At 47.8% G+C, this 14,895-nt stretch overlaps 2 protein-coding genes across 6 annotated transcripts in view; one reads left to right on the top strand and one right to left on the bottom strand.

Annotated features, from left to right (window-relative positions):
* The window catches only part of LOC105191925 (uncharacterized), a 35,606-nt gene extending 26,063 nt beyond the window's left edge, over nt 1-9,543 (top strand). For all 5 annotated transcript variants that reach the window (XM_011155711.3, XM_011155710.3, XM_025305764.1 and 2 more), the window contains exons 5-9: nt 3,850-3,967; nt 4,078-4,225; nt 4,353-4,512; nt 4,679-6,366; nt 6,828-9,543. In XM_011155711.3, the coding sequence (XP_011154013.2) occupies nt 3,850-3,967; nt 4,078-4,225; nt 4,353-4,512; nt 4,679-6,145 (1,893 nt within the window). In that variant the 3' untranslated portion in view covers nt 6,146-6,366; nt 6,828-9,543. The remainder of the gene's footprint in view (nt 1-3,849; nt 3,968-4,077; nt 4,226-4,352; nt 4,513-4,678; nt 6,367-6,827) is intronic.
* A 635-nt stretch (nt 9,544-10,178) lies between these two features.
* Cog7 (conserved oligomeric Golgi complex subunit 7) lies at nt 10,179-14,510 on the bottom strand. The gene is made up of 11 exons (XM_011155712.3): nt 14,283-14,510; nt 13,874-13,963; nt 13,092-13,277; nt 12,874-13,005; nt 12,547-12,730; nt 12,271-12,464; nt 11,701-12,192; nt 11,487-11,607; nt 11,231-11,404; nt 10,663-11,121; nt 10,179-10,591 (listed from the first exon to the last, which is right to left on the bottom strand). The coding sequence occupies exons 1-11, from the start codon at nt 14,283-14,285 to the stop codon at nt 10,419-10,421; spliced, it is 2,208 nt and encodes a 735-aa protein (XP_011154014.1). The 5' UTR covers nt 14,286-14,510; the 3' UTR covers nt 10,179-10,418.
* Nucleotides 14,511-14,895: the final 385 nt, after the last annotated feature.

The following is a 14,895-nucleotide window of genomic DNA, read 5'->3' as shown; positions in this document are numbered from 1 at the left end:
CAACTACAACACTCTGCCATTGACCTGTAACAACCATTATCACCACCACCACACCATCACCACCACCACCACCACCACCACCACCCACCACCACCACCACCACCACCACCACCATCATCACCACCAATTACCACCACCATTACCACGACCACGACCACGCCGAATTGCTGGCCGATCTAAACGCAAAAACAAAAACTAAAATAAAACAAAATTTGGAAAAAAAATACGTATGCGAAAACAAAATGCAAAATTGGCATCGTGACAGTACTGCTCGGCCATGACCCCGATCACGACGAATGTAGTCCTCGATCGCCAACCAGACCTGGCGATTTCTAGCTTAGCCAACCCCAGTATGGCGACGAGATTAACGGACACAGACAGCCCGGATCATTTGAGCAGCAACGACAGGGAGACCGACAGCTGGCCTGTTGAGCCTAAGATGGAATCTTTGATAGTACTGACGGATCACGAATTGTCGATGGACGAGTATATGTTAGAGGAGTACAGTACGGACAGCGAGTTGGACGAGCAGGTTCCGAGTGAGCAGCCGCAGCAACAGCAACAGCAGCACCAACAGCAGGAGCCGGACGAGCAGCTACAGCAACAGCCACAGCAGCAGCTGGAAGGACATTTCGCGATGCCCGCCGAAACAACGCCAAAGGCCAAAAAAGCGAAGAAGATGCCCGTCAGGCGGCAGAAAAGTCGAGCTTGCAAGAGGACCTCGAAGAGTTACACCGAAGAATTCAGCGACGAAGCAGATCTCTAATTCTACTAGAGGAACGGATGCTTCCGGATAGACGTTGTGACGTGTGTCGGGGGTTAACCTTGATGGAAGCTACGGATCGATCGGTCTTCGGAAGAACAATCGACGGTTTCGTCCGGGACAAGAGGGAAGAAAAGAGGGAGAAAGAGGGAGAAAGAGGGGAGGGGGAATGGGGGAGAGACACGTACAGAAGAATCGCGTCTACACAATTAGGAATAATGAACGAAGGACCTTTCTCCAGTACGGAAGAAACCGCGAGATTTTTGGAAGGATCAATGACGAAACTCTGGGCACATTGTATGCTCATCTTGGTGTCATTTCTTTTTCCTCGTTCTTTTTGTCCTTTTTTTCTGCACGGGTCCATCACGGGTTTGCCTCTGCGTTTTTTTACACATATTGGAGGTGAAATCTTCTGTCACGGTTTCGCAGTGAACTGTGATCAAATACAGCCCATTTTTAATCGATACCTCTCTTATATTTTAATTCGTATATTGAGTTGATATGAATATCGAAATTATATATATATATATATATATATTATGTGTATGCATATTATAGTGTTATATTATTTAATTGCGAGCAACAAAGAGCGGAACTTTACTTTAGCGAAAAGAGAAAACAAGTTTTGCGCTCCGTAAAAGAGGCTGAGAATACTTGACTTTGTATTACTATTTTATTCTTTTTTTTCTTTTCCCTTTTTTTACGATACAGAAGTTCGTCAAGGTTTCAGAAATTTCTTTACTTTCTTTTTTCTTCTTTTCCCGCAATGTGAGTACAACAGGCAAGTTTAGTCTATACTTATGATGCATTTTTGATCAAGAAAATATCCGTTAGTTTTCTACTTACTCGAGTGCCTTATTGCGATTTGTACTTTTTCACGTGAACTTTGACTAGGACTCTAGGAAAATCCTGTAAAAATCACGATCAATTTGATCAGAGTAGATAGAGTAGCTTTAGGCATGATTTATCATATACAATCGACCTCGATATTTTGACGCGTACCAGGTTATCGTTATAACATCAGTTATTCTGTAAAAAGCGCGACGATGCATAACACGAGTCGAAGGGTGACAATCTCGAAGAGTGATCGAAAACGTCGGGTATTATATTCAAGAAGAGAAATATCAGTCGAAGATTCTGTGTGAGGGAGGCACTGATTATACATATCTTCGTCGTAACGCGCCGATGATTTTGTGCCCCGCGATTCACTTTCGACGAGTAACGAGCGAACAAAGTGCAATCGGGACAACCGGATGCTTTGGACCGTCCGCCCCCCCCAGGTGTTGTCCTTTGACACAACTCAGCTTTAACCGTGCAAATATACCTCTTGCGCTCTGTCATCGGGATTATTGTATGCTATCACGTGCGAATTACTCGCGAATGGGCAATGAATCTCCGGTCCTGGATTGATTCGCGCGACTCTCTCTCTCGAACACACTGTCGTCGTCGGCGCTCGAGATGCGTTTGATAATTTGGATGCTTAGGAGACGCAGACTCTAAAGCAGAAGCGGAATCTTCTCGATGCGAGACACGAATGAGCAACGATAATGCGTACGCAATGAGACGGAGTGGTTACTTGCGCGTGATCGTCAACGTGTCATCGTCGTCGTCGTCGTCGTCGTCGTCGTCGTCGTCGTCATAGTTAATGTTACTCACGTGTGTGTGTGTGTGTGTGTGTGTGTAAGAGTGTATATAGTCGCTACCTCGTTTGCATTTTCATCCGCGGAGTTACCGATAAACATGCATTTTGCTTTAGATTACGCGCATCTGGAAAAACACGGCAATAAAACTTATCCCCGTGGCGAACGAGCGACGGAGATGCAGGCTCTGAGAGCAGGCTGAGGCAGGACGATAAAAATGTCCGACGCGAAAAGACAAGACGACACGGTCGTGAGGAGGAAAAAGTGTGCCACCTCGTGCGCGACGTCGTCGGGTCGCGCTGTTGCGCGTTATGTTACAATTGAAGTACATGCGATCGCTCCGCGCCAGGATAACCGCGTATTATTCTGGGATAACTACGAATTATTCCAGGATAACTACGCGTATCGCGGCCGTTTCTATAGCATGTAACGGTCTCTTCAATTGTGAGCATAACAAACACACACACACACACACACGAAAATACACACGCACAGACACGGACAGGAGAGACGTGTGATGTACTTCTCGGTTCTCTACGAGGAATCGGACATGCAGGAAGAATGTACAGACGAGTCATTGTCTTTTCGGCGACAAGAACGACGCTACATTGTCGTGTACAAACCGGCCGTGTCGTCGTGCTCCCCGCGCTCTCTTTATCGCCGTGATTTTTCCACGCGATCGAGCGATCCTAGCGAGTAAGATTTTTGTAGCCGGATCTTGAAGATTCTCATTCGCTATGAGTTGATTTCTTTTCTCAAATAAAAGCATACTTGGACGAGCTCCCGATCCTCTGTTTTGTCTTCATCCCGTCGCGATGGCCGCGCCTCTGTCTCTGCAGGTCTCATTTCGCCTCGAGTACAAATTTAATTGCAAGCATTAATTCTCTCTCACCCGCTCCGTCTCTTTTTCTCCCCCTCTCTCTCTCTCTCTCTCAGCAGCGCACCCTTTTTTCAAGAGTACAAGCTCACGTTAATAGAACTAATTGCTTTGAGACGCGCTATATAGATGCGACACTACTCACGCACTACACTCACTATACCGTCGTCGAGTCCTTGCGCGCTTCCTTGGACAGAGCATGTCTAACAGAAAGATAAGAGAAACACACGCGCGAACGAGCGAAACGGATAAGAGCAGGAGATCGTCCGTGGATTGTCGAAAATCCGGCGTTCGTACGGGGCGTAGAGGGAGAGACTTGTGGTCCCCAGGTACCGGTGACGGCAGAGATAACACATTAACACCCCCTTGGTTGGTAAGATTTTATTTTTTTGTTTCTTTCATTTTTCTTCTTGATTGAGTTTGGATTACTTGACTCATTTTCTTTCGTAAGTAAAGTAAATAAGTAAGTAAGCAGGGGGGCAATGTACACATAAATAAATACATTATATATGTCGGCCGCGCACGGTTCACGAAACAGACCACTTGACGAGGCGACTTCCCTTTTGCAGGGCGGCGGCGGGCTGGTGCAGCAATTGAGGAAAAGTTACAGCCTCAGCGACCTGACCGGCGAGAAGGAGGACGAAAATAGAAACACACCCGACACGCACGACGAGACGGACGTTCAAGGTACGCCTGATCACCAGCAGGCAGTTCCGGTTAATCGAGCGGCAATTTCCGATGCAAAAAAATCGCGTTCGTGCGCTTCTAGACTAATCAGTAAGAAATCACACTTGCAGCGGAACCTCGTCGAAGAGAGCACGTCGGCAGGAGGGGCTATAGTCCTCGCAGGACCCAGTCCAGCAGCAATCGAGTAGAGATGTACTTCTCCGAGGTGGATGTCGATGTTCGACAGCCAAGGCCTAGAGAACCCGTAGCTAGTTTAACGTACGTCAAGCCAAGAATCTCTCTCTCTCTCTCTCTCTCTCTCTCTCTCTCTCTCTCTCTCTCTCTCTCTCTCTCTCCTTCCAGTCACCTCGCCGAGATGCTAATCGATTCCTTTTGCGTTGTGCAGAAATATAAGGTCTTCGGACGACATATCTAGTGGATACAGCAGCGGCGAGGCGCTGCAGTCTCATCGCGCGGCCTCTCAGGGTGACTCGTTAGTGAGAACGTCGAGCGTGGGCGCGAGAACGCGCTCGAAGCCTCGTTCCGCCACGAAGAAGACGCCAGAAGTAAGCCGATGCAATAGTAGTAGTCGTGCAGAGCGACACGCGTACATTAACGACGCGCCGGTTGCGAGAGAAAAACAGTTGCATATGTAGTAAAAGAAAGAATCTCCCCTCGACCATCTGTCTCAGCTCGGTTAATGACACGTACTTCTTTTTGTGGTCTTTGAAGGACAGGGACGAGGATTTCGACCGCATCGATCTTTCACTTCCCGAAAACACTTCCCTCCCGTCGTCCCTGAATGCCCTTACTCCCGAGCAAGCTGTCGAGCTCTTGCTGTTGCTCTCTCGGAACAAATCGGAAGATGGTCAGACCGTCGCGCGCGCCGATGGAACCGCGGACGCGAATCGATCCGCGGTGAAAATAGACGAGCACGAGTCGCCGCCGCCGCCGCCGCCGCCGTCGTCGTCGTCGTTGTCTTCAACGGAATCAAGCGGACCCGCATTCGTCGACGCGGACTTTCCTCGAGCGGACGTCCGGACGGTGCAGACCATAGAAATCGAGAATATCTCGACGGAAAACCTGTCGATAGTCCGGCCGGGTCCGGACACTTCCGCGAGAAGAGAATCCGATCCGCGACGAGACGAGGCCGACCGGCCGATCGAATACATCGACGACGGCGAGGTGAAGGGTGAAGGGCGAGCGGTCTCAGCATCATCCGCAAAGACCGACGTAAGCAGCGATGGTGAACACGTCACCGATGAGATCTGCCAACAGAGATTCGACGAGCTGAAGCAGTTGTTGAGCGATGCGCACCGAGCGGTGACCGGCATCGTATCGTCGCGAGAAAGCCTGAACGTGACCGATCAAGGTAAGAAACGCGACGAGAGCGTGCCGGGGACGCAGGCCGACGACGAGCCTGTGAGCGGCCGCGCTCGCCACGACGTCGCCGCGGCCCAGCGTCCCGTCACACCAAGTTACACCCTCGACGAGGATAACCGCGCCGGGAAGTATCATAAGAAACCGGCGCCCAAGGCGCCGCTGGCGAGCCAGGAGGACGACGTTAACGAGAACGAGCCGGAGAACGCGCTGAAGGCCACCCTGGTCATCAAGACCGGCACGTTGAGAACATTTTCCAACGCGGACGTCACGAAGGACGTTTTCCTGGCGCACGCGCCAGCGAATAGCTCGGCGAAGAAGAAGAAAAAGTCCGGCAAACTGCGCGCTAAGGAGAGCTTCTCCAAGCTGTTGACGATCCCGAGGAACATCTTCCACAGCGCCTTCCACAAGGAGCAGAACGAGTCCTCCTCCAAGGAGGAGGACTCCAGCTCCAGCACGTTGTCCGAGACCAGCGGCTCCGCGTCGCGCTCGGGTAGCGTCAGTAGCTCCCAACTGTTTGTGGACACGTCCGCGAAAATGTCAAGCTCCTCGAAGCAGGAAGCCGACGTGGAGGAAATCCCGCTGAGACCGGAGCGCGATGACGAAGCCGGGGACCCCGGCAAGAGCGTCGACCGCGAAACAGCTGCACCTGGGATCGTAACTCGCAATAAAGCCGAGACAGGTCTCGACAAAATTGGAAGCGACAAGGCGGAGGACGAGCGCGCGACAGAGAAGCTCGGGGAGAAAAGTGCCGGGAATAAAACCAACTCGGAGCGATCTCTTCATGACGGCAGAAAAGAGATCGTCACCGACATTTAAGAGCGCCTCGCGCGGCAGAATCGCACCCGGACGCGGTCCAATAATTATTCACTGCGTGTACCCGTTTTGTCTGATGATTGTCTTCGAAGTGCGAGAAGAGCTTGATCCCTTTCCTCCGTCTCCTCTTACCCGTCTCGTCGCCCGCACCGACCTCTCCTCCCCTCTCACTTTGTCTTAATCGGAAATCCAGGCAGAAGAGATGGACTGATCCGTCTAAGATCGTATGGACTAGTTTCTGAGTGTCTTGTTAATCCACGGTTAACTCCGGCTCCCACCCTGATCGTAACATGTAACATGTAATCTGCCCCGCATGCCCGTTAATTTCTGACATGGCGTATTGTAACACACACACACACACACACACACACGCACACGACTAATCGCTGCACAGCATTTGTAGAACTTCGCCAACGGCATAATTCGCTTGTGGCTCTGACGCTTGAGAGGTCTGCTCCTTACGACTGACTTCTCGCGACGATCGATACTTCTTGATCTGACTGAACTCTTTGACCTTCGACATGCGAAATGCGCTTGTTCCTCCTCCCCTCTCGCGGTCTACTAACCAGTTTACGATTGAGAACGCGATGACACGCGAAAAGACACACCGCCGGATTGATCACGCCGCCCGAGTCTCACGATAGACACGACAAGCCGGTAATAGCCACGTTTTCGTGTATTTCAGATAACGAGTTTCGCTACCCTGCCTCGTAGTAAGAAGACCAGTAAGAAGAAAGTGGCATGAAACCTACCCGCTGCTGACCACATCAAGGAATAAGACCAAGCCTCTTCCTGGAGGTAGGATAACGGAGGATAAAAAAGAAAAATTCTTCGTCGGCGTGTCGAATCTGATTTTGCAGAGCGGATTCGCACGGGCACACATGGGTCAGCAGCGATTCATAGCGAGATCAAGCGAAAGGCGCGATGTGTACACAACTAAATGTCTCGGGCACCAGTATTTCTCTTGATTCAGCCTTCTACGACTGCGTCGACTTAATTTCCGAATCGTTAATCTCTCATCGTGTACGGGGGAAAATTCGGTTCTCCTCTCCTCGCCCTGATTTATTCTCGAGCTTATATCGGCGGATGAGGCGCATGAGGCCAGCCGTTGCGATGGCCTCGCATCATTTCCCGAGGGGAAAAGGCCGCGTATGAAAAATATATTTCTATCAAAATCCGCCTGGCCGGGTCGCGATAACATCGTTGCTCACAGTCATCCCGAAATGTTGTTACGTTCGATGATTTTGCCGTGTGTACGTATCCAACCCAAACCTCGTGAGTGAGTTTTAGCTTTTATATGATAACGTTTCGGTAGCGCTGGTAGTTGGAGAACTCGATACATATTGCACGCAGTGTATCTGCTTACGAATAGGCTTTGATTATAACGTAACGAAACTTGCCATACTCGCGGTGTAGTGGCGAACGACGTAGAAAATAAAATAACGGCTCGTTATTCCTGCGTTCCCGCGAACGAGATCGACGGCGACGGCCGAGCGGGAGAGCGATCGTCGCGGAAACGATCGAGGAATCTTGCGTACAGAGCGACTGCGAAATTACGTAGAACGACTTTGATAATATCGTAATCGAAATCAAGTCTAGTCAACGGAGAAAATGGATAGAGAAACTCAGGCCGTACTGAAGTAATAGTGCCACACGATCGACCGCAATTCCCCTTTGTTACCGAGTAGTAATCGCTCGACGGACTGTGTCTACGGTAACTACGGTTGTGCGGTGTGCTTCGCGAGAGAGAGAGAGAGAGAGAGAGATTGCGCGAACTGTATTAGCTTGAATTGTGCGTCGCGAAAGTTCGAAGGCTCTAGGAGCGGCGCGAACTTCTCGCGGGCCGTAGGGAGGTAACACGATCCTGCGTAAGGACCAACGATTTGTCGTGATTAAGTTGGGACAAATTGCATTAGCGACATCGTTAATGTTAACGTTTTGTGAAATAATTAATCCGTTCTTCGTGCACTCGTAATTCCCGAAAGCGTCGTACTAACGTGCACTTTGCTAGCGAGTATCGTATGGACACACACACTGTACCGTCTAACTTTTTCGTATCGATTTGACCGCGTTTGTAATTTAGGATTTATCTTGCTTGGCTCGTTACGCACGAAGTAAACGTTCACCCTGACTAATTTTCACGATTACACTTCTCGTAATCTCGCGTGTCGGGCGTCATGTATTCTTCAGCACTTTTAGCATTTGACAGAGGCACTTCTCAATTGTCGCTAAAATCAAGGAATTAAAAAACTGTGATTGGTTTGGTGTTTGAGAGGCTCTCTAGAGGCTCATGAACGTGCGAAATTGGAAATTGTACGAGCGACTCTTGTGACAAAGTTGTGACGCAAAAGAGTACATGATGCCTGACGCGCAATTTTATATCTTCTCGTTATACAGCGGACGATTTTGTAGAAAGACTTACGCACAAGTGCTATGATTATTTCAAATTTAATTAGCATACGTTGACGAATCTGTATAGTTTATCGTGCCGTACTTTATAAACGTTCGTTGTGTAGCTTAGGCAAAATTAACAGTATCGCATAATGTGAATATAGAAAAAAGAAAAAAACGGGAAGAAGAAGAAAGAGAAAAGGGCGCGGGACGTGGCGTTAATTTATATTAGTTGAACACTCGATGAGCAGGATATACTCGATTTGTTACTCGACTAACGATTGTTGATTTTACGTGTACATGTTCTAAGCGAAGTTCACGATGTATAATCGGTAAAGCAAAATGTAGCAAATGCTTCGATTCACTTTGCGAAGTGTATGTAAAAATCGTGTAAATGTAATCGATACGAAGGAACGACTGTATCGTTACCCACGCGCATGTATACGCGCGGAATAGATATTTTTATCGAAAGCAAATGTAACAATATTCGCCCGAAATGAAGATAACACATTTGCTGCATTTTACTTGCATCTTCTAATGCGACTCGTTGAGAAACAATAATTCGTACTTGTCCCGAACTTTATATGTGCGAACGTATGTGATAAAAGAGGAAGATGGAGAGTGCACATGTATGTATGTGTGTGTGTGTGTGTGTGTGTGTGTGTCATGTGCGTGAATGTGAGAAAAGAAGCTCAACTACAAATCTCTACTGAATACAGTCGGTTTCCTAGATCTTGTATATCACTTGTTCTTTGTAAGTATTACGCCTCTGGCGCATAAATTGTGTGTCCTGAGCTATTATGGTGCTGCGAACTTTATAATTTGTTTTACCAATTATATATCTCCTCAGCGGATATAAGGATATGAACACATTCGAGAATACTTTTAATGCAAAGTTACTCTCTGCTCCTGGGGTTCTCGAAGAATTACCGAAGATGCGATATGAGATTGGTTTAGCGGTACTTCAGTTCAGATATAGTGTAGTAAATAAATGATATTGAAGTACGATATATACACGTGATGATTTCCCGCATCTCATTTGTTCCAATACCAATACTTTCTCTCCGAGATTTCCTTCTCCTTGTATTATAATTGATCGTCAAGCTAGAAGAATCCTTGCTTATATTTCTCTCTATGCGCTTAGTATATAAAAATAAAAGTTTATTCGCAATCGTTCTACTAAGGAAAAATAATAATTCTACTGAGGAATTCTCTCCGAGTTGTGCTATTGGAAAAGAAGAGATCTCTTGACTTGCCGTTGAAACATGCCACATTGCGAGAGAAATTCAAATCGACATGAAGCACAAATAATGTTCGAGAATCTGCTAATTTTATGGAAGCAAATAAATTATGGTTTGAGTTTTAACCAAAGTTAGCTTTTTAAGTCGATCGACGTAGCTTCACTAATTATTGAGATATTAATTGAACAAAATTCACAAAGGATCGATAGAAAAATGCGGCGCCAGCAACGCAATCAAAATATATGTAAGTTTTCTTGCAAATTCCGTCGAAATGATCCTATACACACTAGCCGTAATATTAATTGCAAAAATTGTAACAGACCGATGCAATGATGCAACATCGCCGGTCGAACACAGAATCGAAATACTCGTAGGGCAGGGTTGTTGCAAAATAATGCAATGCCTTCAATAACAGATAATATAAACTTTTACTTTCAAATAATATAATGTATTCTCAATAAGATGAAGATTTAGCAACAAAGTAATTGGGATTTGGTCTTCAATTAATATAATTTATAGTCACAATGTGATTTTAAATTACGAGAATAATTGGGCAAACACTGTGAGCAATAGCTGCTTGATAGAAAATATATCGACCAAATATTCCGACGTTGCGACCCTGTCCCTGTTGAGTGCATTTGATGTCAACCGGAAGACGTAATATTACGCATTTGCCTGACAGCAGCCACAATACGGGCATTGCACCCAGAACTGCCGTTCTGATAATCTTCGGATGACAATCTCAATAATATTGACATATGTTGCAGATTCTCCGATAAACTCAGGCCAAGCTCTTCCAGTACATTGCCGAGGTAATCTGTAAGATACACAAGATGTATATAGTTTTCGCTCGTAATAGTTTGCAAAGTCAAGATGCGAGAAACTCACCGATATCTGTTGCAAGCTGCTTGCATGCAATAGAGTTCAATTGACAGATACTCAGAGTTTGATCTTGAAACATTTGGCACGTTCCTCGAGCAACGATGTCCAAAAGGATACCGGTGAATCCCGATTCCGTTGATCCTTGGGCGTATTGAGGATCTGCCGCTTTCAGCGCTTGCGTCAGACTCGGATTGTCCCTGAGTAAAAACGGCTCCAAGTGCTGTGGCAACGTCATTAGATATTGCCCGACTTGCGTAATGTATTCCTGCGGAGCGAAGCTGTAATCGGGCAGGTCCGAACTCAGGTTGGACATCTTGTTGGTCTCCAACGACCAGGCTGGCGCCTTCTGCACCAACAACAGCTGAGAAAATATCGGGGCGAAGATCACTTCATACGTAGTGTGGTGCAAATCCGAGCAGAGCTTTTGGATCGATCTGATGATCGAATCGAGGATCGTCTTGTCCTCTGTAACGAAAGTGATCGATAATTTATATTTGATTTATATCGTATTTTATATCGTAAGAACTGTGTGATATCCCATTAACAGGTATCGTCACGTTACCATTAAACGTACCTCTTTGGAAAGACGCGATTAAAGTTTCCAGATCGGCACACCCAGACGCGTTTAGCAGCAACTTCTTATAGTGACAGAAAACACTGCCATTTGTACTCTGTAATTTATTGTTAGCCTCCGTGATGTCGATCACCAGCGATTTCTCAAATTGCTGCACTTGATGTAAGAGATCACCTGCGCAGAGAAACACGCAATAAAATTAATCAAACGAATGCTTGCGAGGTATTTCGTTTGAGCAGTCGAGCAATGGAGTCACCTATGGTTTGCATTAATGTGAGACACATCTGAAACAAATTCCAATCCTCGTGTTTCACCTTTCTCCGTTCGAGCAGCCTCAGGCCTTGCTGATATTTTTCTAGATATTTGTTGAAATAAATCTACGAGACGTAAGAAAAGATAGAATGGATATTTATCTTTTTTATCGCGCTTTTTTATCGTTTACGAAAAGAGGAATCTTGATGAAGACATACGTTTAACGAGTGCAATAAACCGGAATATCCGCAACCTTCGGTGAAAAGCTTACACCGTTTGTTGGCTTCGTTGGCGTAACCCATGACCCGCGAAATGCTAAGTGAAAGGGAATTGATAGTATCACTCAGGTCGTCATGCGAACGATCCAAAAACTGGAGTTGCTGTTCCAGCTGCGCGGTCTCGAACGTACTGTACTTGGCGACATAAGGGACATAAGGCGCGTATACGGCCTGCGCCAGCGGCAGCAATTTCTCATTCTGCAATTTACCGCGAAGCGACGTTTCGATAGCACCGTTCAGATTCACAGCAAAATGTCTCGTCATCTGTTTCAGCTCTAACAATACGGACAACTGCACCGCGTTGGAATGTTGCTTCAGCACCGCCTCTATACACTCTGGAATGCCAGGATCTAGGCTTCTCAAAAGGTCAGCGTAGACCTCGATGAGGATGTGTATCGAAGTATTGGGAAACACTTGGTGGCACCATTTCACCTTCAACACGGCAACGGGCATGAGAAACTTTCGCAGGTAGCGATATTAATATTTTTTCATCGGGAAGGGAAGGCATACTTGCTCGTGCCAGGAGGATAACAGTTTATCGTAATACGTGTGCAACCAGTACGTAACGTTCTCGTCCTGAGCTAACTCGATGGTGCGTCTCCATTCTTGCCCCAAGGAGACCTTCAGACAATTGTGATAATATTTGAGGAGCTGAGGCAGACGTTCCATCTTGCTAAAAATGTCCACGTAAATTTTGGATTGCTCTAAATACAATACGACAGCTGCATTAGACCGTACATCCTGCACAAGACGATCGAAATTCACTTGTACTTTACAAGGTTTTACCTAAATTGGCAGCGGTAAACGCTTGGACTAATCGCGGACTGGCCATTGCCTCGAGGCGATTTTTCAAGCCTTCCAGTTGCAGCTTTTTGTCCTCGTAATCGACCACATTAGCGAGCATGGCTAGAGACTTTTGCATGCTGAACAATTTGTTAGAGATAGCTTCTATATCTCCTGACTCAAACACCTGGCTCATCAAAGTAAGAAAGAGAGAGAGAGAGAGAGAGAGAGAGAGAGAGAGAGAGAGAGAGAGAGAGAGAGAGAGAGAGAGAGAGAGAGAATTAAGTTTCACCGAGTTGTACAGATTGAAATCACGAAATGCTCACATACCTCCTCCACGTCATTCGCCAGCACCGTCCAATTGTCAGCCTCGTGCAATCCTTGTTTGGCAGTTTGTAATTCTGTTTTTATTCTGTCAATTTTCTCCAGCATTGCCATGGAAGAAGCAGTGTCCTTCTCCACCTGTGTTCTCAACGAGTGTTTAACGTTATTGGTAAACGCACGATTACGGAACGGCACATCTGATCAAACAATCCAAATGCACAGACCTTGGCGATCTCTTGTTTGACAGCAACCATTTTCTCTCTCAGTGCTAGTGTTTCCTGCTGTAAGAGTTGAGTGTCTCTCAAGATCCTCGGCAAACTGGAAAGTACCGATTGACTGGTTTCCTCCAAGGCACCATTAACTTGTTGCACATACAGCTGCAGCTTCATCACCAATGATGAGACAAAAGCCTGCGGAGCAAACTCAACTCATATCGCTGACATTCAAAAGGAAATACCCCGGCTATTATTAGCGATGCATCACATTTTCATAAATTCGCGGCTGATAATCAGCAAAGATTCATATCTGCATAATACTTTATTCGAAAAACATATGTACGGAAAGATACGCGTGTGTATCGCCACAGGCAATGCGCATTAGGCCTCCGTTCGTTTTGTCTGCACTGTTGAACTGGTGCATTAACTTAAAGTGAGACAAACGTAGGTTTTCTCACTTTAACTTGTCGCACCAGTTCAACAGTGCAGACAAAACGAACCAGGCCTATTAATTGTCCGTCGGTAATGCCTCAAATTTTCGAACGTGAAGACGCGCGGCAGTGGCAGAGCGTTGCTCTCCGTTGCGACCGATAGCATGTGCCTACGTCAGCGTGGAAAAAGAAAAAGTTGTTTTTAAAAAAACACGGCCGGTGTCATTGACCGCCCCGCGTGCAGTGCGAGCCGTCAGTTTGGCGGTCGGACGTCGCGACGTGAAAATACGAAAAGCGCTCGTCAACTCGAGCGAGGGGAAAGCGGAGGTCGGCGGAGGCGGCTGGTGCCCGACGACTTACGTCCTTATTCTCCTGCGCCTCGGCGGACTTGAACGTCCGGTTGATCCATTCCTTCACGTCGAAGTTATCCTCAGAGAACGCGGAGACATCCTGAAAAGCGCCGTTTTGAGGTTAGGAACGCGAACATTAAGTCTGCCATCGAGCGTCCCTCATCCCATCCACCATCTAAACCGGCCCCTCTCTCTCTCTCTCTCTCTCTCTTTCTCTCCCATCATCGCGATTACTCCTTGCTCATGATGGAAGCAGCCCGTCGGGCCGCTTTTGCGGAAAATCTATCGATCGCGACCATAAGCTCGTGCGTCATAGCGAGCGAGCGAGTGAGCGAGCGAACGAGTGAGTCGGGAAAGAGCAAAAGGAAAAAAAGCAAAAGGCACAGGACCGACGCCGTTCCGTCGGCGCGCTCGCTTACCATGGCAGAGAGAATCGCGTTCTCCGTTCCGTCGGCGCCACGCCGGCCGTCGGGAGTCGTACGTGTCTCGTGGCGATCCTGGACCACCGCCGCCGCCGCCGCCGTCGCTGCCGTCGCTGTCGACGACAAAGTGCAGCGCACCAAGGTCAGCTCTTATATATTTCCTGTTCGTTTATATTCGTTAGCTTGCTCGCTCGCTCGCTCGTTCGTTCCGTCGTTCGTTCGTTCGTTCGTTCACGTCGGTATCGTCAGTCGCCACCGCCACCGCCGCTACCGCCGCCGCCGCCGCTGCTGCTGTTTCCACCGCCACCGCTACCTCCACCATCATCGTCGCCGTGGTATCGCGTCGAGTGGCGCGCGGCACGAAGAGTCGCAACGCACGAAACGCGCCCGGCTGCAATCGCGGTCGCCTCTCGCGAAGCGTTCGCCAGCTGTCGCGTCGAAATCTCGCGATTTCCTCAACGACCTACCGCATATTCCGCCGTAGCGTTCGTCTCCTCTGTGCGTCGTCGTGCGTACGTGCGTGCGTACGTGCGTGCGTGCGTGTGCGCGTTCGTCGCTGGCGAAAGGAGCTAGAGAAGGATAGAGAAAGAGGGAGAGAAAAGAGAGGCAA

Source organism: Harpegnathos saltator, unplaced genomic scaffold (assembly GCF_003227715.2).
Source record: "Harpegnathos saltator strain DR-91 unplaced genomic scaffold, Hsal_v8.6 scaffold71, whole genome shotgun sequence".
NCBI lineage: Eukaryota > Metazoa > Arthropoda > Insecta > Hymenoptera > Formicidae > Harpegnathos > Harpegnathos saltator.
Note: the sequence above shows the minus strand (reverse complement) of the source record. Positions and strands in the feature narration are given on the sequence as shown.

Bases quoted from the DNA above. Each gene is read 5' to 3' on its own strand.
- Cog7 (XM_011155712.3), bottom strand. The intron at 13,006-13,091 runs GTCTGTGCATTT...TTGAGAACACAG, and splicing joins TCAAACAAGAGATCGCCAAG to GTGGAGAAGGACACTGCTTC. The intron at 10,592-10,662 runs GTGAGTTTCTCG...TGTATCTTACAG, and splicing joins GCAGCTTGCAACAGATATCG to ATTACCTCGGCAATGTACTG.